The following is a 24,430-nucleotide window of genomic DNA, read 5'->3' as shown; positions in this document are numbered from 1 at the left end:
TGTAGGTTCTTTACCAAGATGCTTGGTGCTTCTGCTCTTGGGTGGACAGCCCTGCTCTTGTTTTGTTCTTGATAAAAGTCCCTCTGAGAAACAAGCCAATGTCCTTTGTTCTCATGGGAGGGTTCTACTCATCCTGATGGCTCAGGATCACAATCACAGAGTCATGACTCCCAGGTTGAAGCAGGGCACAGTGAAGGAACTGCCAGTTAATACAGTTCATACCAGTTCCTCAGCTTCACAGTTAACTGAATTCACTCATATATCAAAAGACTAATTTTTTTCCCTATGGGAAAATTACCTGGATTGCTACACAAAGCCTAAAGGGCTACAATGTACACATATTACAATTTTTTTGATTGTGAAATTTTGAAATACGTAAAAAGTATATTTAATCTCAGAAAGTTACTTTTGTAATTTCCTACATTTTAGATTCCCACTTCGTCGTTCAATTACTCAAAGGAATTGTGCCAACACTAAGTGAACAGACTATGCCACAGCTAATTATATTGTAAACTTTTACAATAGAATAGGTTCAAATACTTTGTCATTGAGAATGACAATCTCATTTTAAAAAGGAGCTCTCGGGATCCCTGGGTGGCGCAGCGGTTTAGCGCCTGCCTTTGGCCCAGGGCGCGATCCTGGAGACCCGGGATCGCATCCCATATCGGGCTCCCGGTGTATGGAGCCTGCTTCTCCCTCTGCCTGTGTCTCTGCCTCTCTCTCTCTCTGTGACTATCATACATAAATAAATAAAAATTTAAAAAAATAAAAATAAAAATAAAAAGGAGCTCTCTTATTTGTGCATGATTTATAAGAAGGATTTCTACAGGTTTCTAACTATAGTCACAATTATAAACATTCATAATAAAATTCTTTTAATTTGGGGAAAATAAAATCTTAACAATTTTCAACAGTCACAGAAATTGTCAGTAGGGCAGTTCCTGTTCAAATGCCTTTTTAGAATACACAATGTTCCTTAAAGCTGCTCAATTAACCTACGTGGTTCCATTAAGAATAAAATGCCTTTTTTTTTTTTTTTTTTTTGAAACTGAAGAATACTTAAAAGTTTTCTTTCAAGCTCCTTCCACTTTCTCATTTTATTTTTCAGGTAATCCTCTAGCCATATGATTCTAACCAGGCATTTCAAAGGTCAAACCTAATTGTAAACTGCCTTTAAAAAAGTTTGCAACTTGACTATTTTTAAGTGTAAAGGCTGCTTCTATTTCTGTTTTGCATCTATATCATTACGGGGAGTTTAAGGGTTACATGACCAACATTTACAATTCAGAATAAAGTATTAGAACAGTCATTTCATTTTTATTTTTGAACTAAGAACATAAACCTTCACCTTCAAACAAAAGGACAGATTAATCCTTAGGGAAACAGGTAAATGGCTTATTTTTTCATTTTAATAAAAGGCAACACTCTTCTCCCCTTGGCTAGCTCAATAACTGGGACCCAGAACCCTTCTGACCTCTCCTCACTTAACCCAACATCAAACGCCAAAGCCAAAACCAAGAACCTTGCAGAAATAGTAGCCACGGTCTCCATCCAAGCCATAATTTGGCCACCAAAAGTATTTCCATGATGGTTTGCATGGGGTGGAAGGACAAGTTCAATACTCTGAACAGATGTGCCACTTGTGGAAACCATTCCTTCATCACAAATGGGGTCTGAAAGGTAGATGCAAACATTAATATTGGTGGAGTTAACTGCAGAACTTGGGACCATGGCTTTCCTTCCTAGCAGCACGGATCTTAGGGGATTTTTAGAAAAATTAAATTATTCCCAAAGATTTAAATCTCCTGAGGAAATAAATGGACTTCGTTCTACAGAGTAACTTTCACCTGAATGGTGGATATTCACAGAGAACTGGATAAGATAACTGATGAGAAAGGCCCTTTTAGAGACTGTATTCCAACCTATCTTACAAGTTCACAGGACTTTTGATTAAGAGAATAATTGAACTTAAACTTGAGTTGTTTGGAGTGGAGGTGGGGCAGATCAGGGAGGGAGAGGAAAAAAAAATTTGGGACTTGATGGATATGTTATCTTGATTGAGGTGATGGTTTTATTGGTGTACATGTTTCAAAACTTATCAAACTACACTTCAAACATGAGCACATGAATTGACGGTACATCAATTATTTGTAAGTATATTTATAAGCTATAATTACTATTTATAATTATTATTAATAATATTTATTATTTATAGTACATAAATTACACCTCAATAAGGTGGTCAAAATGAAAGGAGTTTGAGCTATAAAGGACCCCAGACACTGAGAATCTGGAATAGTTTGCTCTAGTATAAACTTTAGAATGGGAATGTAGCCTCCCATGGTTACTGTTTTGCAATGAATGCAGTCACAAACAGAAAAGACACAATGAGTATTTCCCGTGTCCTTCTGCTTCCTTTGAATCATATCTGCTTCATTTACTGACAAATTGGTTTTTACTCTCAACAATGGAGAAATCATTTACTCTGGCTGCAAAGCAGTAAAATGTATTCAATTATGCTTCCTGCATCGTCTAGTGAATCACCAGCTAGGCCTAAATCTCATGTGCTATTGTTTGAGGAGGTAGGGGGAGGATTTACAAATCAGGGGTGCCATCCTGGTTGTGCTGTCAGAGGCAGAGCTGAGCTTGCAGTCCAAGAGCACAGATTGGCCAGCTGTTGGGAACTGGGAATGGGGCCATTCTTGGCACAGTCACATATAAGTGAGAAGAGAAGTGCAGCTGCAAAGACCTTAAACTGCATTTTCTCATGAAATTTTTAGATTTCTAATTAATTGATAGTCTTTTAATTTCCCCCCTTCATTCCACTGATCATTTCAGTCATCTACTTAAAAACACATCAGAAACATCCCATAACATCCTAGTCTAAAAAGCTCAAAGCCTTCCCATGACCCTAAACTCCTCCTTCTTTGTCTGGCTTGTGCCTACCTCTCCAGCCCCAGGTAGTCAGGACCACCACCCTCCCCTCAACATATTCCCTCTCAATCTCTCTCTCTTTGTTCCGTTCCAGCTATGAGACCTTTTTTCAGTCCTATACCTAAGTACTTTTCTGGGTCTCTCCCATGTATGTAGACAGTATACATGTAATTAAACTTTTGTTGATTTTCTCCTGTTAATCTGTCTCTTGTCAATTGAATTCTTATACCAGCTAGAAATAGTTTATAGGGTAGAGGAAAATTTTTCCTCCTCAACATTCTGTTGGCCCAGGCATCTTTTCTTCAGGAGAGCCTTCCCAGGCCTAGCAGCTAATTCCCACTGACATGACCTCTCATGTGTACTTTTCTTTCACAATTATAGTTTTATGTATATTTGTGTGATCTTTGATTGTCTGACCCACTAGATCCTAAGCTCTTTTGGTCAAGAACTGATATTTTCTTAAATTCTAATATAAATCCTGAAGATAGGTGCTTAGTAAATATTTATTGAATGAATGGACAAATAAACTTAGCTGTGCTGGTTTATTCCACATTCAGTCTTTGCTTTCAAGAGAATTTTTTAGGTAATTAAATGTACCAATTTACATTTCTATGTGTTGTTTATTAGAGTTGCCACTGCTCTGCATTTTTGCTTAATATTGTCTCTTCAAATTTTTCCAGTTTTGTGGGTGTGAAATATCTTGTGTTGGTTATAATTTTCATTTCTCTGATTAATGAAGTCCAACATCTTTTCATAAGTATATTAAACTTTCTTGTTACTTCTGAATGAAATGTCTATGTCATTTGCTTCAAGTGTTACCTCTCCCTTTCTTTTTATTCTTTCCTTCTGGAACTTTGATTAGATGCATGTTAGACTTCTTATTCCTTTATGTCTTCAAATCTTCCATATAATTCCCATCTCTTTGCCAATCCATCTGCATTCTAGGTAACTCCTTCATATCTATCTTCCGGTTACTGTCTTATTGGCAGCTTAATCTGTTCACTGAGTTTCAAATTTAAATTATTATATATATTTTTATATAGAAATTCTCTTTGTTTCTTTGTCCAACCTTCTAGGTAATTTTTTTTTTTTTAAGATTTTATTTATTCAGACAGACACAGACACAGAGAGGCAGAAACACAGACAGGGGGAGAAGCAGGCTCAATGCAGAGAGCCTTGATGCAGGACTTGATCCTGGGTCTCCAGGATCACGCCCTGGGCTGAAGGCGGCGCTAAACTGCTGAGCCACCCAGGCTGCCCTAGGTAATTTCTTTATTCCTGAACAATACTTTTGATTCTATTTCTTAAAATATATTAACATTCTTACTTAATATTTTTTATATGTTAAATGCAGTAATTATAGTCTTTGTGGGCCTCTTTCCATTTTCTGGGGCTTCCTCTGGATTTGGGTGATTTTTTTTAATTTTATTTTTTATTATTTTTGACTAGGAGTTAATATCCCTTGGATCTAATATGTGTGGGGATTCTTGAGAGCTGGGCTTAAAGTCATTTTCTACAGGGGTTTGCATTTATTGTTATAGATCACCAGGGGTATTAGTGGGAAGTAGCAGTTCCCACTAAATTTCATGTGGTCTTGTTTCAGTCCAAACAAATGATGTGAATTCTGATGTCAAATCTACATGAGAATGTGCTAGTGATTGTGATTGAATTCCTTAAGGTTAACACGTTTCCCTGCCCCTCCCCCCCCCCCCCCCCCCATTCTACCTAGGGCTAAGGCTCAGATAGGAAAGCATCCCTAAGAAAGCTCTCTGGGGATTGAGATTTTTCTAACTGACTCACCAAGAATATCATTTTTTTAGGTTTGCAGCTACTTATAAGGTTCCCTGACATAATCTTCAATGTAACATGGGCCACTGGTTTTGTCCTGATCTTTTGCAGGCCCATTAAAACACAAGTTCAAGGTCTTCTAACACCTACAGAGTCCAGAGCAAATGCCAGGTCTTCTATCACCGTACACTGCTACATTGGGTTTTCTAGTCATTTCTGGACTTCAAGGTTTTCTCTTATTTTTCTCCCTGCTGAGATGTGTTTAGAAACATGTTTGTAAATATTTTATCCAGAGATTTTAGTTTGTTTTTGACAGCAAGTCCACTATATTGCTGTCATCAGTATTGGCCTGCTTCTTAAAGTGGTCTTTAAAAGGCACATGAAATCTTCAATCTATTTCAATTTCTCTCTCTCTCTCTCTCTTTTTTTTTTTTTTTGCTGTTACTGACTTTGTCAGATGATATCCTATTAATATCTAAAACCAGTACTAAGTTTTTTTTAGGTTGGTATATCTTACTTTTTTTGTTCAAAATAAATATAAATTATCTCTAAAATAAAATGCTAAATGAAAAAAGAAAGGGACGTAGCTGTTTGAATACTGTGCTCCAAATATGTGCTAGAGTGTAATATTGGTTGTCTTTGACGATAGGAACTGGCTAACTGGGAGATACTGATGGTAGGAAGTCTTACCTTTTAACTGAATGCCTTTTTTATAGCTTTTGAGCTTTTCACCCTGTGTATGTGTACTATTTTTAAATAATTTAAAATAATTATAAAATTCAAAACTGAGTGGGCCTTATGAGAGACATTATAAAGACTCAAATATAAGGCAATTCCTTCTTTTTTGAGGGATAACTTTAAAGAAAAAGCTACTCAATTCTTATGAAGACATACATGGCATGCACTGGGCTACACAGAAGTGGGTACTAGGGCAGGTCATGTGTGCATAAGCATCAGCTGTGACTTGTATGCAGAAATATACTGAGTACAGATGACCTCGGTACTAAAGCATGCTTGTTGGCGGCAGGTAATTGCCAATCAATGGAGAAATATGGCTCTCCCAGGCTTAGAGACCAAGTCAGGCTCACAGCTCTGGCTGTGTACTCAAGTTAAGCATGGTAAACAAACCTCACCCTTTCTACAGCCTTTAAATAAGAGCATACTTGTCCAGAGGTCAATACTTGTACCTTGGATGTTCATTAAGTATTGGGTCATCATTCTGTTTGGACAATTTTTGCATTCATTCTACAATTTTGGGTCAGGAACTTTGACCTGAATTGAGGATATTCTAGTTTTCCTTCTCATAACCAGAAAGGATCAAACTAGGATAATGCTCATAAAGACTTGACTTCTAGCTGAGAAATAATTGGGGGATCCCTGGGTGGCACAGCGGTTTGGTGCCTGCCTTTGGCCCAGGGCGCGATCCTGGAGACCCGGGATCGAGTCCCACGTTGGGCTCCCGGTGCATGGAGCCTGCTTCTCCCTCTGCCTGTGTCTCTGCCTCTCTCTCTCTCTCTCTCTCTCTCTTTGTGTGACTATCATAAATAAATAATAAAATAAATATTTAAAAAAAAAATAAATAAATGCTCCAATATGAAGTCTTTTCCTATAAGCCAAGCTTCCAAACAATGACCCCGTGGTACAAGAGCACATTCCAAAGAAGTCCTGCTTTTACATCATCTAATCTCATCTAATTTTCCTTTTCTTCTGAAAGGAAATTTTGACTCAAATTTCTAACTGTTCTAACAATATGCACTTCAACCACACAAAATCTTGAAAGAGATTCCAATTAGTTGTGATATTGGTATCACTATAGAACCTTGGGTTTTCTAAAAATATGGTTTAATAATGAAGATGATCTAGCTAGCTTCCTTTAGATGGTATTGTCCAGTTCAAAACAAACTCCATCCAGATACACCAGGGGGCAGATGGGCAAACCATGTGCTCTCTGGCAACTTAGAGTTCCAGGGTCCAGCTCTGACATTAAGAGAAATTGCTTTTAGGTTCTACGATATCTTGATGGCAAGAAAGCTAGTAAAATTTCTAAAAAGATCAAATCAATGAAGTTAGGTTAAGAGTTGTTTTGTGCTAAGGAATAATCTGTTTTAGGGCAGATTAGAGGAAACATGATTAAAAACAAACTCTGAAAATCTATAATTCTAAACTAAACCAGACCTCTAGAGGTTCTGTCCAACTTCCTAACAAACTGAAACTGAAGTCCATTACAGTCATTTTACCTCTATATTTGAGTGGCTGGAGCACGAGAGGGTGATGTCCCCATTCCCAGTTCAGTGGGCAGTTTTTATTCCTAACTTCCTGGAATACAGCTGACCTTTCATTTCTTCATGTACCTCTACTCCTTTGGCTCATGATGCCAGTCTCTCTGGTTCTCCTTGCACCCCTTCCACTAGTCACTCTAGGTCTTCTTCATAGACCCATCCTCTTCCGGTGATCATCTCTTGAATGGCCATGTGCTATAAGTTCCACTCTTAGCCTACCACCCTTGTGCCACTGGGAGCCCTTCCTGGGTGATTGTAGGTACTGGTTCATTTGAATTGCCACCGGTAAGCTGTTGTGTCTCAAAGTAAATCTCCCCAAGCCCTGGTTTTGTCCTTTTGGTTGTTTCACAGGCATGTCAGGCTAAACTAAACTCATCATCTACCTCATCAGAAATGCCCCTCCCCTGCCCTGTGTATGCATTAGCTCAGTTCATGACACCACTATTAAGTAGACAGTTGCTCAGGCAAGAAACCTGAGAGTTACCCTGAATAACTTCTTCCTCATCCATCACCCCTCATGAGTGACCCTATTCTGCTGAGTTACCCTCTGTATATATTTGGACTTTTCCCTCCCCTCTCTACATTACTGCCTAGAGTAGCCACTCCTCACTTCTTGCCTGGTCTCCCTCCCTCTAGCCTCCCCTCCTCTATGCAGAGTGACCACATTAAGTGCCAACCTCATTATGCAATTCTGCCCAAATCTTCATCGGCTTTCCTCAAGGAGAGAAGAAAGGTCAAGCCTCTTTGCTTGGCCTAAGAGAGCCTCAACGACACAGTTCTATCTTTTCAGTCCTGCCTCCTTCCACCTCCTTTTCTCTCTAGTAAGTCCTTGTTCTCTTGGTTCAGCTATTTTATTACTTCAGCAAAATGTATTTTTTTTAATTTTTTTTATTTATTTATGATAGTCACAGAGAGAGAGAGAGAGAGACAGAGACAGAGACACAGAGGGAGAAGCAGGCTCCATGCCCCGGGAGCCCGACGCGGGATTCGATCCCAGGTCTCCAGGATCGCGCCCTGGGCCAAAGGCAGGCGCTAAACCGCTGCGCCACCCAGGGATCCCAGCAAAATGTATTTTAAGTATATTTTGGTACTGAGACCATCTTTACAGAAGGATGGACTCTTTAGCACAGTAATTTAATGAGGAGGTCTTCATTTCTTTAAAAGTAGCTTGATAATGGGCATTGTTTTTTACAAGTCTGCAAGAATAGAAGCTTTTGAAAAACGTTTTTTCTAACCCAAAGCTCATCTGTGGGGTGGCCCCGGGAGCATGATGATGTCATGCAGGGCAGAATGAAGCTGCCCCCTGTCCCCCTTGCCCAGGTCACCCCTGCCTCTGCCTTTCCTCTGGTCTCTGTATGTCCTCTTCTTCCTTCCTCTCTTTTAATATTCTCATCCCGATCTATTCTCATCTCCTTTCCTTTGTCTTCTACATGTTTGTCTGCTTTCGGAGCTCAGATGAGTTGGACCTTCTACAAACTTCCTGGCTCCCCTGGCAGTGGTGAGCAGAGGGACGCACATTGGACCACTCCATTTCCTCCCTTACCACTCTGCTCTTCCCAACAGGTCATGTCCCCTGGGACTGCAGGGGATGGGGTCAGAAGAAAAGGAAGGGTGTGGGAGAGGCAAGGCAGCCCATGAGGCCTCAAAGAACCTAGGAGATAACAGCCAGAGAATTAAGACACTCTGGTCCATCAAACATTGTCACTGGGGAAGAGCCAGGAAACAGGAATAGAATCTTATCGTTTCCATTTATAGCCCCAGTGATCTTTAGCAAGGTTCCTCACTGCTCAGTTTCAGTTTCCTCCTTTGTGGATATTATAATCAGCTCATAGGAAGTAACCAATGAAGCACCAGATGGATATATTGTGTTGTCATTCTTTCATTGACTGATCACTGAGTGCATGCTTACTGATAAGTACTGCTTGGTCCCCGTCACCCTTCTTTCCTGTCTTCTCCCCTGGAGAACCTCTAATTTAAAGAGATCTTAGGTGTCAGCAGTTCTATTTTGAATTGGCCAGGCCCTTCCTTCTCCAGTCACTGGGTTTGTTAGGAAAGATACCTAGCTTTGCCAGGGTTGAATTATAATAATAAGGTAAAAAGAAGTGTACTCCAAGGAAGGACCCCTTCACTTGTCACAGTAGTATAATAAGTTCCTATAAGTAGATTTACTGACCATCAAACTTGCTATTTTCCTTCATCAAGTTTTTAAAGGTATCTTCATGATGCAGTCGAACTTTCCTTCTCTCAGAAGCCAGATTATGTTCCATATGATCTTGCTCAGTTAGAAGTATGACTGGTTTTAAATGAATCTAGAGAAAGAAAAACATTTATTGTTCATTACCTTGTTATATTATAAGAGCACAACATGAATGTGCAAAACAAATGTTACATTGTTTTCTAACTCAAAGTAAATAGAGCATTTCTAGGTATTTTTACACATATTATTTGACTAAATTTTTTTTTAAAATTTTTATTTATTTATGATAGTCAGAGAGAGAGAGAGAGAGAGAGGCAGAGACACAGGCAGAGGGAGAAGCAGGCTCCATGCACCGGGAGCCCGACGTGGGATTCGATCCCGGGTCTCCAGGATCGCGCCCTGGGCCAAAGGCAGGCGCCAAACCGCTGCGCCACCCAGGGATCCCTATTTGACTAAATTTTTAAAAGATTTTTAAACTAAAAAAAATCAATATAGACTTAATTATTTCTTCATACAATAAGATATGTGCTTTAAAGAATTTTCCAAATATTAATTTTCCCTCCCTTTAAATTTTTCAAAAGAGCTACAAAACAAAACAAAAAATTCTTCAAATTAATGAATGAGGAGAAGGACTTTGAATACATTGAATTCTTACCAAGAAATGTTTTCTACTTCTTGCAAAATTAAGATCTCAGAGGGAGGGAATAAACATGTTCTAGAGAAAGCTATTAAGTACTGAGAGATGGTTTCAATTTGGAAATTTCATCACATGGTGTAAACATTATCTAATAAGCAAACTAAAAAGAATCAAAAGGTCAGAACAAAGCTTTAACTGACCTCCAAAAACCTGAAAATATGATGCAACAGAACCAAGCGCTCAGGCTCTGCCATAAATGCTTGTCTGTTGACCTGCGTGTATAAGGAAGTCACCTTGCAGCTGGATGGGGATAATTCCACGGACACCTGAGGGCTGGCACAGACCCTTAGCCAAGAAGATGGAACAGCTAGAGATTCATAATATGCTACTTTCAAGTCTAAAACTCCCCTAGATTGCCTTGTCTAATTTGTTTGGGAATATATAGACTTGATAACTTTTACTGGTTTAACACTACAGCCATGCTTTAGTTGTGTGACCAGCAGGGTATAAAAGTCCACCTGGTAAACTTGTGTCTTGGCTCTCCAATCTACACATAAAGCATACTTTGTATAACTGGAAAGGACCCTGAAAGTGAAAAACTGAGAGCTTTTCCCCTAAGGTCAGGAACAAGACAAAAAATGTCCACTCTTACCACTTTTATTCAATGTAGTTCTAGAAGCTCTAGCCATAGCAATCAGACAACAAAAAAGAAAAAAAGGGCATCTGAATTGGTAAGGAAGAAGTAGAATTCTCACTATTTGAAGATGACATGATGGTATATACAGAAAACCCTAACTCCACCAAAAAATCACTAGAAGTGACAAATAAATTCAATAAAGTCACAGGATACAAAATCAATGTACAGAAATCTGTTGCATTCCTATACACTAATAATGAAACAGCAGAGAATGAAATTAAGAAAAGAATCCTATTTACAAATGCACCAAAACCAATAAAATATCTATGTATAAACCTAACCAAAGACGTGAAAGACCTGTACTCAGAAAACTATAAAACAATGACAAAAGAAATTCAACACAATGTAAAGAAATGGAAAGACATTGCATGCTCATGGATTGGAGGAACAAATATTGTTAAAATGTCTACACTACACAAAGCAATCTACACATTTAATGCAATCCCTGTCAAAATACCAACAGCATTTTTCACAGAACTAGAACAAATAATCCTAAAATTTGTAGGGATCCACAAAAGACCTTGAATAGCCAAAGCAATCTTTAAAAAGGAAAACAAAACTGGAGGTATCACAATTCCAAATTTCAAGTTATATTACAAAGTGGTAGTAATTAAAATAGTATGGTACTGGCATAAAAATAGACACATAGAACAATGGAATAGAATAGAAAACCCAGAAATAAACCCACAATTACATGGTCAATTAATCCTTAACAAAGGAGGAATAAATATACAATGAGAAAAAGTCTCTTCAACAAATGGTGGTGGGAAAGTTGGACAGTCATATGCAAAACAATGACACTGGACTCCCTTCTTTCACTATACAAAAAAATAAGATGGACTAAAGACTTAAATGTGAGACCTGAAGCCATAAAAATCCTTGAAGAGAGCACGGACAGTAATTTCTCTGACACTGGCTGTAGCAACATTTTTCTAGGTATGTTCTCCTGAGGCAAGGGAAATAAATACAAAAATAAACTACTGGAACTACAACAAAATAAAAAGTTTCTGCAGAGAAAAGAAAACAATCAACAAAACTAAAAGGCAACCTACTGAATGGGAGAAGGTATGTGCAAATGACATATGTGGTACAGGGTTAGCATCCAAAATATATGAAGAATGGATACAACTCAATACCCCAAAATCAAATAATTCAATTAAAAAATGGGTGGAAGGGCAGTCTGGGTGGCTCAGCAGTTTAGCACTGCCTTGGGCCCAGGGCGTGATCCTGGAGACTCAGGATCGAGTCCCACATCGGGCTCCATGCATGGAGCCTGCTTCTCCCTCTGCCTATGTCTCTGCCTCTCTCTCTCTCTCTCTCTCTCTCATGAATAAACAAATAAAATCTTTAAAAATAAATGGGTGGAAGATATGAACAGACATTTCTCCAAAGAAGACATCCAAATGGACAACAGGCACAAGAAAAAATGCTCAACATCACTAACCATGAGGGAAATACAAATCAAAACTACAATGAGATATCACCTCATACTTGTAAGAAGGATTAAAATAAAAAAACATAAAAAAATAACAGGTGTTGGCAAGTACGTGGAGAAAGGGAAACGCTCTTGTGCTTTTGGTGGAAATGCAAACTGGAAAACAGTAGCGGGTTTCCTCAAAAAATTAAAAATAGAACTAGCCTATAATCTAGTAACAGCACTACTGAGTATTTACCCAAAAAATACAAAAACATTAATTGAGAGGGAAACATGCATCACTATGTTTATAGCAGTATTATTTACAATATTTAAACTATGGAAGCAGCCAAGTGTTCATTGATAGATTAACAGATAAAGAAGATGTGGATGTGGTATATACATATACAATGGAATATTATTTAGCCATAAAGAAGAATGAAATCTTGCCATTTGCAATTACATGGATGGAGGTAGATAGTATGATACTATGCAAAATAAATCATAGAAAGAAAATACCATATGACCTCACTCATGTGTGGAATTTAAGAAACAAAACAAATGAGCAAAGGAAAAAGAGAGAAAGCAACAAACCAAGAAATACTCTTAAATATGGATAACAAGCTGATAGTTACCAGAGGGGAAATGGGCAGGGACATTGGTGAAATAGGGGATTGGGATTAAAGTGTGCACTTAAGATGATGAAAAATAAAATTTTATATATATATAATATATATATATATATTTTTTTTTTTTTAAAGGAAAAGGACCCGGAGAACTATGCTTGGAAGTCTTGAACTTCTCTGATGTTTCCCATGCTTTCTTTCTCTTATACCATTTCTTTTAGTTTTACTGAAGCCCTACAAGAGGATACCCTATGGAGTTTTGTGAGTCCTTCAGTGATCCAGCCCAGGGAACTGATGAACTGAGCCTCATCATGGCCCATCTCATCCTGGACTATACTCACTTTGGATAGAGATGCAGGTAGGTCTGCTGTTTCAAACCAAACCACTGATTTTTCATGGCTCTCTTCATGATATGCCACTGAACAAGAAGGTTACTAGGTGGAAAGTTTCTAAACTTCAATAGTTCAGCCTCTTTGACATTCTTCCTTCAGGTACAAACAAATGACTGAGCCATAATATGCAATTGCTTACTAAGTTGCTCTTGCTTTAAAAAAATATTTCAACTCAATTATATAACTCAATTTTGAATTTATACAACCACAAAATAAAAGAATGAAACCAGTAAACACTATTTTTGAGAAATGGTGGGCCCTTCAGATCACTTAAAACAGTATTTTTTTCCTCTTTCACCAACTGATTCCATCTCCCTTTCTCTAAGGTATGGGACACTATATTGCCACACAATAACAACTTTTACAAAAAATAGTGGTAGACAACAAGTCTTGGGAAAGCATATGTCACAGTAAGAAAAAAGGTCTTTTTTTCCATAATAATTCTGATACAGTCATTAATAAGTCCCTGAATAACATGCTAGATACTTCACACAGAAAATGTACCTTTTCTTTTCCAATTGGTTTGGCTACAAATGTAGAGAAAGCCACACTAACAAGTTTCTCAACACCAGTGAACATGTCCTGTACTATGACCTTGATGCTGATCTAAAATGAAAAGAAAAATAGGTGAGTAAACTCTTAGCCATCCAGATAACACACAAGATTACAGCAATCAAGACTGTTATGCCCTTCATCATTCTTTTGTTTTTGAACAAAATCAGCATTTTAATTTATTTTTAAGCAACACTGTTCTTTCAGTGATGTTCCATAAAATTAAAAAAAACTTTTTTCTAATTATAGAAAAATACATATTTACCATGAAAGTCGGTAAACATAAAAAGAGACAAAAATGGATTCTGATTATCTAGAGTAAATATTATTAGTAGTCCCACCACCCAGATTAATAATTACTAATGTTCAGGTGAATTTATATAAACAAATCATCATACTGTATTTATAGCTTTATTATAATTTTAAACACAGGCATTATCTCACAAGCATTTTCTAATCCCATTGTTAATAAATATACTTTTGAAATCAAGATATTCATGAATGCCTTGTAGATCACCAGAGAGAGGGACTACAATCCATCTCTTTTAAAATCTTTAGTCTCTCAGTTTTATAACCAAGTTAACATGGACAAAATTGCATCATGTTATCTGTACTCCTCATTTGTTTCCTTTTTCAGGAGTTTTATTTTTCAGGAATGGCAAGGAGGTAGCCAAGACACTTTATGGTGACACCACAACAGACTTGATTTCCCCATGTGAAGAGGTCTGAAGCTTGGGTCCTGCAGATTTTACTTTGCAGAAGTGTTAGTAAACTCAGGAATCTGTCATTAGATTTTGGATAATCAACACTTGCCCCACATATCCCTGGTAAATAACACTATGTTTTTGAAATCATGGGAAACCTCAGGCATCTTAGTTTAGCACTATGTTATCAGCAACAGAGAGGAGCTGTTTCTATGTCTTTGCCGAGTACCTCATGTACAAGAAAAATCAATAATCCATACTTAATTTTACGTCACTTACCTTGTTAACACAAACAAGTATTTGCATGGTAACACCTAAGTTAACTCAATGGTGATTAAACAAATTGAAGCCATCCATCCTCAACCCCACAATTGTAGAGGGTTAAAACGGGTTCTGAAAACTGTCTTCCGTTATAACAGTTATGTATGATGACCAAATAAATGTCCCAAAAACATATACCAGGAGGACTTTCACTCTGTCATCAAAGAGTAAGTCAGACTGGAATTACATTCTGTGAAAACAACTAGAAAGGTGAACCAAGTATAGGAAACAACTATTTTCATATGTCAGATAGCAGACAATGCAGAATTGTGACCCCCAACAAAGGGGAAAACAGATGAGAGGAGCACTTGAATTTCCTGGGCTCTCGGCCTGAAGGTAATTCCCAGAGTATGGCCAAGGAGGGGAAAATGAATCTTGCTGACTTGAGGAGCCAGAAATCAAGGACACCAAGGCAGCTGAGATTTGTGGGCTGAGCCCTAGAAAAAAGGGAGCTACACAAGGAAAGAATTCCAGAAATATGCACATGGTCCTGTTGAGTGTTTGGGTGGCTGCCAGTCTGAGCACCTGTAGGGTAGAAGCTCACACGGCCAGACAAGAGCACCTCCTGAGGCTGGAGAGCTGTAACGTGAGTAATCCCAAGAACTCACACAGCTAGGAATCTGGCATTCCCTCCAGCCAGACCTCATTGAATACACAACATATTCAGAGATCACAGAAGACCTCAACTTGGAAGAGGGGCTAAATTTGCCCAAGTCAAGGCTAAGCTTTTACTTTCCTAGGGTCAGAAATCTGTACTTTTATTTATTTAAAAAGATTTATTTGTTTTTTTCTAAGATTTTATTTATTCATGAGAATACACACACACACACACACACACACAGAGAGAGAGAGAGAGAGAGAGAGAGAGAGAGGCAGAGACACGGGTAGAGGGAGAAGCAAGCTCCATGCAGGGAGCCTGATGTGGGACTCGATCCCAGGTCCCCAGGATCACAACCTGGGCCGAAGGCGGCACTAAACCCCTGAGCCACCTGGGCTGCCCTATTTATTTGTTTTTAAAATTTTATTTATTTATTCATGAAAGACAGGGAGAGGCAGAGACACAGGCAGAGGGAGAAGCAGGCTCCATGCAGGGAGCCCCACGTGGGACTCGATCCCGGGACCCCGGGGTCACGCTCTGGGCTGAAGGCGGAGGCTCAACTGCTGAGCCACCCAGGGATCCTAGATTTATTTATTTTAGAGAGAGAGAATAAACAGAGGGGCAGTGGGAGAGGGAGAAGGAAAGAGTCTCCAGCTGACTCCCCACTGAGTATGGAGCCCAACCTGAGGCTTGATCCCATAACCCAAAAGTCATGACCTGAACTGAAGTCAAGAGTCAGACACTTAACCAACTGAGCCACCCAGGTGCCCCAAAAATGTGTGCTTTTAAACTCATTGGGTTTTTCTTCTCTCACTTTTTAGTCGAATTTCCTTTAGAAATTCTAGCTTGCCTCAGGGAATAGGAGGAAAAGGAGAAAAGAAAAGGAGCTGTTATCCATGTTTGGGCTGAATATAAAGATGAGCACTAGCCCTCAGGAGAGAGGCCAAGCTCCTGGCTACTGTGTAGCAAGGTCAGGAGGCCACAGCTGAGAAAGATCATCACAACTGTTGCTGAAGGCGCTGGATTTTACAACAAACATTTCTCTTCTGTTTCAAGTGTTTTGTATTCTGTTCTTAGGGAGACCAGGGTAAAGCCATCACTGTAGATGTGGTTACTGCCAAGTAGTTCTGTTGAATAGGAATCCAGGTTGAATTGTGCCTCCCCACCAAATCTAATACCTTACAATGTGACCTTATTTTGGAAATAGGGTGGTTCAGGTGTAATTGGTTAAGATGAGGTCATGCCAGAGTAGGATGGGCTCCTAATTCAATGTGACTGATGTCCTTATAAAAAGGGGGAATTTGGACACAGACTCACACACCATGAGAACACCATGTGAAGATGAATGCAGAGATGGGAGTGATGCAGCAGAAGCCAAGGAATGACAAAGATTGCCAGCAAGTCACCAGAACCAGGAGAGAGCATTTCTCTGGCATAGTCCTTAGAGCGAAAGTCAACCTTACTGATGCCTTGATTTAGGACTTCTAACCTCTAGGGCTGTGAGACAGTAAATTTCTGTTGGTTAAGCCACCTAGCTTAACAGACAAACCTCAAGTCCCCTCACGTCTTTTGTGTTTAGAGATCAAAGGGACTGGTACTAACCAACCTAGAAGTTGCCATATAGAATCCAGTAACTTCTTTCCTGCTAGTTTAACCTTGACAGTGGTTTCAAAAGCCTCTAAAATTGTCGCTTTCACAACGATGGTAAAGAAAATAAAACCAAGTGGATGTAGAAGAAAAATCTTCTAAACTTTCCTTCTCACTTCAGTTACTCTGCCTTTCAAAAACTAGTTAATCATGGGGCTAGTTTTCAGTAGAAAGTGAAGAGATGGAGAGCAAGTAGAATCAGAATAATTAAAAAAGAAAACCAATACCTTGCAAAGAACCAAGAGAGTACCCTTCTCCCCTGTATGTTTCCTTTCTATGCATTTTTCTAGGTAAAAATAGTACATTGCATCACATTTAATTTTAGTAGCAGAGTTGACTGGCAAACACAAGGCCCTTATTATTTACATGTGAGCCTGAATACAGATTCAAGGGCCTTCTGCAAGTCAGAATCTCATGATTCCAAATTATTCCAGACCTCCTCCTCTGCCCTCTGTATAGAATGAAGAGATGGACACCAACAGTCGAAAGAAAAGGGGTCACTTACCTCCATGCTTGTGCTGAATGCTCTGGTAACTTTTGCTTTGATGGTTAGAACTTGTCCAACTCTAGTTAAAAAAAGAGGAGGGGACCTTAGTAATCCTAGCACATCTCACTTCAGACTTAAAGATTCACTTCAATGCATGTACTATAGGGCAATCCTCCCGTATCATGCTGATAATGTTCATGCATGAAACCTCAGGTTAATGATAACAGAAAAAAGACAGCTGTAAAAACAGATGCCAATCACTGTAAACCACATGCATGTTAGCTGACTACTTCTATTCAAACAGAAAATGGCCTTTGCAAAGATGGTGTGCAAAATGCCTTCCAAAATCTGCAAGATACTTTGATTATATCACAGCTGTTTCCTTAAGAGAAGTTAAAACAAACACACAGGCAAACCTATACAACTGACATTTATTTTTAAATGTTTGTTAACAAATAAATGGATAAACATACAAGCAACCAAGCAAGCAAACTGATCGACTTCACCAGATTTAAATGGACTCTAGGTACTGCTGGATGATCCATTCACTCTCCATGATTACAGGAATTCTGGTCATACAGTTTGAAGTTGTTCCAAACCTTTTGTTCAGGCCCCATAGTTACTTCCCATCCCTTTACCTTAGCAGACGGTAAGGGTTTACCCAAGGTAAGCCTCTTCAATTTTTCTCCCTTACTTTCAAAGTTGAACTACACTCCCACTTTTCTTCTTACTCTTCTGTTTCAGAGGAAGGAAGATAGATCTCTTCCAGAACTTTCTGTACCCGTGCCCTTGTTACCTTTCCTCTTCTACCATGGCCTGCTTAGCTCTTTCCTCTTTTGTATCCTCAATCTCTGCCCCTTCCCTGACTTCTGATCAGTCTATGAAAATGTTTGAGGCTTCTCCTTTCTAAAAATCTTTCTCTCAAGCCTATTCTACTTCAAAAATTTTCTCTTCTTATCCATAAGGAAATTTCCTACAATAATCCTTTCTTTTTCTAAATCATACATTTAGGAAATGTTTACTGAGTTCCAGCTAGTCCTGGCAGTAAGCTAAGACCTCAGGATACAGTGATGAATAAAGTAAGACTGCTGACTGCAAGGAGAACAATCTTCACTTGGGACACCAGTATGCAGACAGATGAAGAGAATGCTATGACGTCTTTCAAAAAAGAAAGGACCAAGTATCATAAAGGCACTCATAAAAAGAAGCTAATTCAGAAAGTAGGTAGTCACAGAAGAGGTGACATTTGAGATGGGTCTTCAAAGATGAGGATTTTTCTAGGCACCAAAGTTTTAGAGCTTTGTTTCCCATTCACTTCTCAGCCACTCGAATCTAGCTATTGCCTCCACATCTCACCTCTCTGATACCTTCACCGTCACTTCCTAACAGCTAAACCCAAAGTCTCACCTTATTTAATGTCTTTCTTCAGGAGGCTTTCTCTTCCCTTGGTTTCCAAAATAGTGTTCTCTCTTTTATCTCAGTTTCCTTCACAGATTTCTTTTCCTTAATCCATCCCTTCAGTGTAGACATCTCCTAAATTTCTGTCCTTTGTCCTATTCTCTTCTCACCCTCTTCCCAGAAGACTTTGTTCTTGTTCATGATCCTGTCATCTTTATAGAAACGATTCTCAAATCTACATCTTTAGCCTAGACGTCATTCTTGAAACTCAGAGCCATATTTCTAAATTTCTCTCAACAAAGTCAACCAATAGTTACGGGAGCTCTACTAGGCTGTGTTAGCCATCTCCTCCATATTATATCTCCATATTAACCAATTTATCTTAATCTCCACATTCAGCACATGCAAACCCAAATCTATTTTCTTTTTTTCCCTGTATTTCTCCCTTGTAAGCTTCCTACCTCTGTTTGGTAAATTTTCTAGGAGAGACTCACAGTAATAGTGTTAGAGTCCCTCCTCAAAGCTTCTTGTACTCATTAGCTACTAAAATCTTATGCCTCTCTGTCAGGCTTGAGAGGGGAAAGCACAGGCCTCTTCTGTCTCTTTTGTGAACCCTGGCCTGCCTTTAAAAGTAGGGGAATTTAAGGGACCCTGGGTGGCTCAGTTGGTTGAGTGTCTGACCCTTGGTTTCAGCGCAGGTCATGATTTCAGAGTTGTGGGTCAAGCCCCGTGTTGAGCTCTGTGTTGAGCACCACACACAGCAGGGAGTCTGCTTGCGATTCTCTCTCTTTTTCTCTCTTCCCCTCCCCACATGTGCACACTCTCTCTCAAATAAATATTTTCAAAAAAACCCAAAAATAAATAAAAGTAAGGGAATCCCATTGAACCTGGTTGTCTACCAAACCAAACTCCCAACACTGAATGTCAAATGAATGGAATGACTACAATCTCAAGTAAATAAAAGTAATTTCATAGCACAGCATTCAAGGTCTTCTGTTCTGTGGCCCCAGTCTGCTGCTGGGGAATCACCTCTGTGCAGACAGACCAGGCTCCTTCTGAGGACTCTCTGTTCTTCCACCCTCATGCTTATATTCTTACAAGTGCCTCATCAAGAGGAGTCCTTTTCCCTCTCACCAGGTGAAAATCTATATACTTCATTTGAGGTATACATTAAATGCTACCCATCTGTGGTAAAACTCTCATTGATGCTCCATAATGTGCACCTTCTAAATTACCCTACAGAATGGAGTTTATACTTCATCCTAAACTTATATCCTATCATGCTTTCTATTCTGATGATTATGTATTTGTCTGATTCTCACCAGACTCAGACCACTAGACTCCAATATTGTGCCATAATCATTCATATATCCTACTGAATACAGAGCAGTTTTTATAAAGGCAATAAATATTTGAGAATTTAAAAAATATCTAATCGGTTTATAACCAAATTACATGGTTTTCTACATGTAGCTTTCAGATTTCTCTTTCATGGTTCAAGTTCCATGTAAAAAATATTAGAAGGTTCCTTTCCATGATATTAGTGGCCACAAATCCTTTCCAATAACACAGACACAAAATGGGGCAAAATGGAGCAAAATGGCAACCGACATTTCACTGATGAGTTTACTAGTTAAGTCTCATTTATAGAATTTAAGTTTGGAAGCTACACAATAGATCTTTTATTACACTACACTGTTGGCATTTCTAAATTTAATGATGGTGCTTTTATCTAGTTCTACATAAGTCTGGATTTCTAGTAATTTGTAATTTTACTGAGATACAAACATAAATATGTCATTTTTTTCTGTTTCAGGGAAAATCGCATAGCCACTATGTGAACTTGGTCAACGGACCTTTTATCTGCAGCTACAAGACCACAGAATGTCCACAGCTCTTTCAATGACACTCCAGCTGCCTATGAGAACACCCATTGGGAAATGATCAGTAAAAGTTGCTGATCACAAAAACAGAAGCAGTGGATCAGGGAAAGTACTGGATTAAGCATAAGAAGGTCCACGCTCAAAGCACTCTCTGTCCCCTGGTTTGCGCAGGGTATGAAGCCTCAGTTTCTCATTGGTACAAATAAAGGCTGGGCTGAGCTATAAAGGTCTCTCCATGTCTATGATTCTAATTCCTGCCAAAAATTTCTCTGTGTCAGTTTTGAAGAAGTAATTTCTTCATGTATGTAGTTTTATTTAACTTAATTTTGTTTGCATCTAAATAAATAAATGTCAAATAGATAAATGTTCACAGTAAGGCTGGAGAAACAGACTGAGCATCTCACTGGACAAGAATACTCAGGGCTTGAAAACCGTGCCAACTACCTCCATGGTCCTTGAGAACCATCCAAGACCAGAAACAGATGACCTTCGTTCTTCCTTTTCCTTGTAAGTTATGTTCATCTCTTCAAGGATCAAAATATTCAGAGAAAAACAAAAACAAAAACAGATACACAAACATAAAATCAAAGAAATTAAGTAAAACCACATAATCCTAATTTATTACAGGTATTAGTATAAACTCTTTAAAAAACAAATAATTCTTTCCCCTGAAAAGAACCTAGAAATAGCGATAAACCCTGTAGAAATGAGCACATTTCTCTCCATATTGTGATCTCTACTTACTATTTCTTTTGAACAACTTTATGACTCTAAGATTTTGTACAGAAACATAAAAGATGAGCCCACCTTATCATACCAGAATGCAAAGGAATTATTAAAGACTTCTAACTTTGTGGTTCTGTCCAAAGAACTTAGGAACCAAACTGAAGAAGCTCCCACTGTTTAAAGATGAGGCAGTTGGAGCATCTGTAAGAATAACTACATCCAGATTGAAATGTATCAAATATGTTACAGTCCACAGGCTTATAATGACACTAAATAAAGGAAAAGAATTAAGCCGTCTTTCCTGGACAAACTTTACCTAAGGGTAACCAAGTAATTAATGAAATAAAGAGTCTCTCTGAAATACAAATATTTCAGAAAATAAATGAAGAAGAAATGATAGAACTGGCATATCACCATTTGACCAATATCTAATGAAATAATGCTCTAGATAATGAACATCAGATATTATGTATTCTTTTTATAAAAAAAAAGATTTTATCTATTTATTTGAGAGAGTGAGTGAGACGGAGAGAGAGAGAGAGTGCATGAGCAGAGAGGTAAGGGAGCTGAGGCAGCAGGAGATGGGTGGAGGGTGAGGGAGAAGCAGACTACCTACTGAGCAGGGAGTCTGCTCCGGGTGTGGGACTCAATCCCAGGGCCCTGAGGTCATTACCTGAGCTGAAGGCAGACACTTAACTGACTGAGCCACCCAGGAGCTCCCATTATGTGCTCTTGACAAGAACTAGCTTTAACAAAATATCAAATTTTCATCAGATCAATTTTTAGATGTAATTATCATTTTACAAGAAATACAAAGAATGGGTAAACATGTTAAACAGGGATACAATGAGCAAATACAAAATGTGGTAAACTCTATAGGACAAATGAGCAGGTTTCTTTAAAAAACAAATGAACAGAAAAGAAGAGAAAATTATATGTTAAAAGACATACCAACCATGTTGAATCCTGATTCAAGAAACTAATTGTTTATTAAAAAAATTTTTTTGAGACCACTGAGAATAATTATTTCTGTTAATGGTATTGTGATTATATTATTATGTTTTCTAAAAGAACTCTAATCATATAGAAATATATAATGAAATTTTCACAGATGATGCCTGAGATTTCCTTGAAAAAATCCAGGTGTGTGGTGGAGCATGGAGAGGTCCATGAGTTGATTACTGTGGTAGTTAGGTGATGGTCCTTGGGGATATACTGTACTAATCTACTTTTGTGTATGTTTGAAATACTTGTTTATCTTGAAATTTTCTGCAATAAGAGATGGTAAAGCACATACACACTCCCATATATAAAATGTTTTTCATAATTTAACATCTGTACTCAGATGAATTAATGTTTACCCAACAACCTAATGATGAAATTCCCCACATAGACCTACTTATTATCATTAATTATTCTTCTAGTAGAGGAAGAAGCCATTAAGAGGCAGCTTTTAGAAATCCTGCTCTGCCTTGTACCAGAAGGCATCTCTTCTGAGCTATTTCTTAACAAAACCAGGACTGTGAATTTACACTTAAAAGTCTTTAGCAAAGGAAGTCCTGCAATTACTATTTTACTGATTTAATTAGGTCAAGTGTTATTTTATTAACAAATTGGACCACTGACTCCAAATAAATAAGCATAGATGCCACAAATAAATGTTGTAAACGAGCCAATAAGTCCAGGAGAAAGGTGTGAGAGAGCAATGCTACTTACTTAGCAGTCTCCTCGAATCGTATGTCATCCACTGAGGCTGTAACACAGGAAACCCCAGCATGTTTTTCGGCTTCAAAAACAGGGAAAAAGTACTTCATTAATAGTTATGTTTAAATATTTCAGCATAAGGGAAAATAAATAAAAATTAAAGGACTTATTCTAGTAAATTGTCCTCTGGTTCAGTAAAGTACCACTATGCCCGCACTTTTGGATGATCTGGACCAATAACAGTTCTTTCACTCTGTAAGTTGTGCTTCTACTGCATGGAAATTACTGTACTTTCATCTAAGTTTTAACTTAAACTGTCTTTGATTTGAAATTCAATACCAATATCTAGTATACCTAGCTATTTAAATAGCAATTTTAGTAAGTTGGTGTCAACTTTAAATATTTTGTCACATACTATCCTTCTTTTATTTTAAAAACAATGCATCAAAGTTGTATCCATTATCCCACATAACCAGAAGCTGCATATATTTAGACTACTTAACAAGTATAAGCGCTGAACACTACAGAGACCCTGAGATCACACCCACGTCAGAGAGCAATTTCTCTGGATATCAGAGAGAAACCTAGCACATACTAGGTATTTAGACAATATTTATTGTTCATTACTACCAAATTTATATATATGTTGGAGAGGAGAGTAATAGGGTAGAAGGAGACTAGGGAAGAACCCTAGCTATTTCCATATTCCATGCCTGCATTTAATTTGTTGAAATTTTTAAAATTTGATTGTTGATTTGTTTCATATAAAAATATAGAATTTATTCTTTAGGAAAAATGTTGACATGTGCTTCTGCCACAACCCGATTTTGACAGTCAGTTAAAACCCAAAAAGATTGCCCTCGCTTTTTAGGAATTTTTAACCCCATTTTAATTTTGGAGATATCTCTCCTGCTGCTACATTATGAAGGAGATAGTGGATTACACTGAAGTTGTCTTTGTGTAACTTGCTTTAACTATAATAATAATTGATAGTACTGGGTTAAAAGAGGTGAGAAAATACCTCACACAACAGGTATTTAGAACACTCCTCCCTATAATCTAATTTGTAGAAAATTGGACATTCTGGTTTTACCAGCTGGAAATAACTAATTGTTCTTCCAAACATGCACATAATATAAACGGAGTTACCAGAAAACTAACCATAGCAGCACTTTGTGTGTGAGTGATGAGATGATTGGCTTCCCAGATATGAAGTTCAGTGAGAGGAAGGGAATGTAAAAGTATCAGACTCTAGAAATACTCAAGTTGGGCTCAACTGAATTCAGTGTATCAAACATTTGTTAAATTTCTACTGATTTCCAAACTCTGAGCTGAGTCAGTCCTCTCTCTTACTAAGTCTACTCAGTGGCAATCAGAGAGCCAGCCATAGTTAGTGTCCTTTTAGAGCTTAAGATTTCTAGACAAGTGCTAGATTCCTGCAAATAT

At 38.2% G+C, this 24,430-nt stretch overlaps 2 protein-coding genes across 4 annotated transcripts in view; one reads left to right on the top strand and one right to left on the bottom strand.

Annotated features, from left to right (window-relative positions):
* ZCCHC9 (zinc finger CCHC-type containing 9) overlaps nucleotides 1–20,780 on the top strand; it is a 44,934-nt gene extending 24,154 nt beyond the window's left edge. For both annotated transcript variants that reach the window (XR_012015199.1, XR_012015179.1), the window contains 2 exons: nucleotides 12,794–12,930; nucleotides 20,488–20,780. The gene's annotated coding sequence lies outside the window, so the exon portion shown is untranslated. The remainder of the gene's footprint in view (nucleotides 1–12,793; nucleotides 12,931–20,487) is intronic.
* The window catches only part of ACOT12 (acyl-CoA thioesterase 12), a 51,454-nt gene that overhangs the window by 20,620 nt on the left and 6,404 nt on the right, over nucleotides 1–24,430 (bottom strand). For both annotated transcript variants that reach the window (XM_072793365.1, XM_072793354.1), the window contains exons 2-6: nucleotides 22,997–23,066; nucleotides 17,292–17,352; nucleotides 13,469–13,570; nucleotides 9,175–9,310; nucleotides 1,523–1,673 (exon numbers count right to left, since the gene is read on the bottom strand). In XM_072793365.1, coding sequence (XP_072649466.1) covers nucleotides 1,523–1,673; nucleotides 9,175–9,310; nucleotides 13,469–13,570; nucleotides 17,292–17,352; nucleotides 22,997–23,066 — 520 coding nt within the window. The remainder of the gene's footprint in view (nucleotides 1–1,522; nucleotides 1,674–9,174; nucleotides 9,311–13,468; nucleotides 13,571–17,291; nucleotides 17,353–22,996; nucleotides 23,067–24,430) is intronic.

The sequence above is a fragment of the Canis lupus genome, chromosome 2 (assembly GCF_048164855.1).
Source record: "Canis lupus baileyi chromosome 2, mCanLup2.hap1, whole genome shotgun sequence".
Classification (NCBI taxonomy): domain Eukaryota; kingdom Metazoa; phylum Chordata; class Mammalia; order Carnivora; family Canidae; genus Canis; species Canis lupus.
The sequence above is the reverse complement of the archived record's forward strand: the minus strand, read 5'-3'. Positions and strand labels throughout refer to the sequence as shown.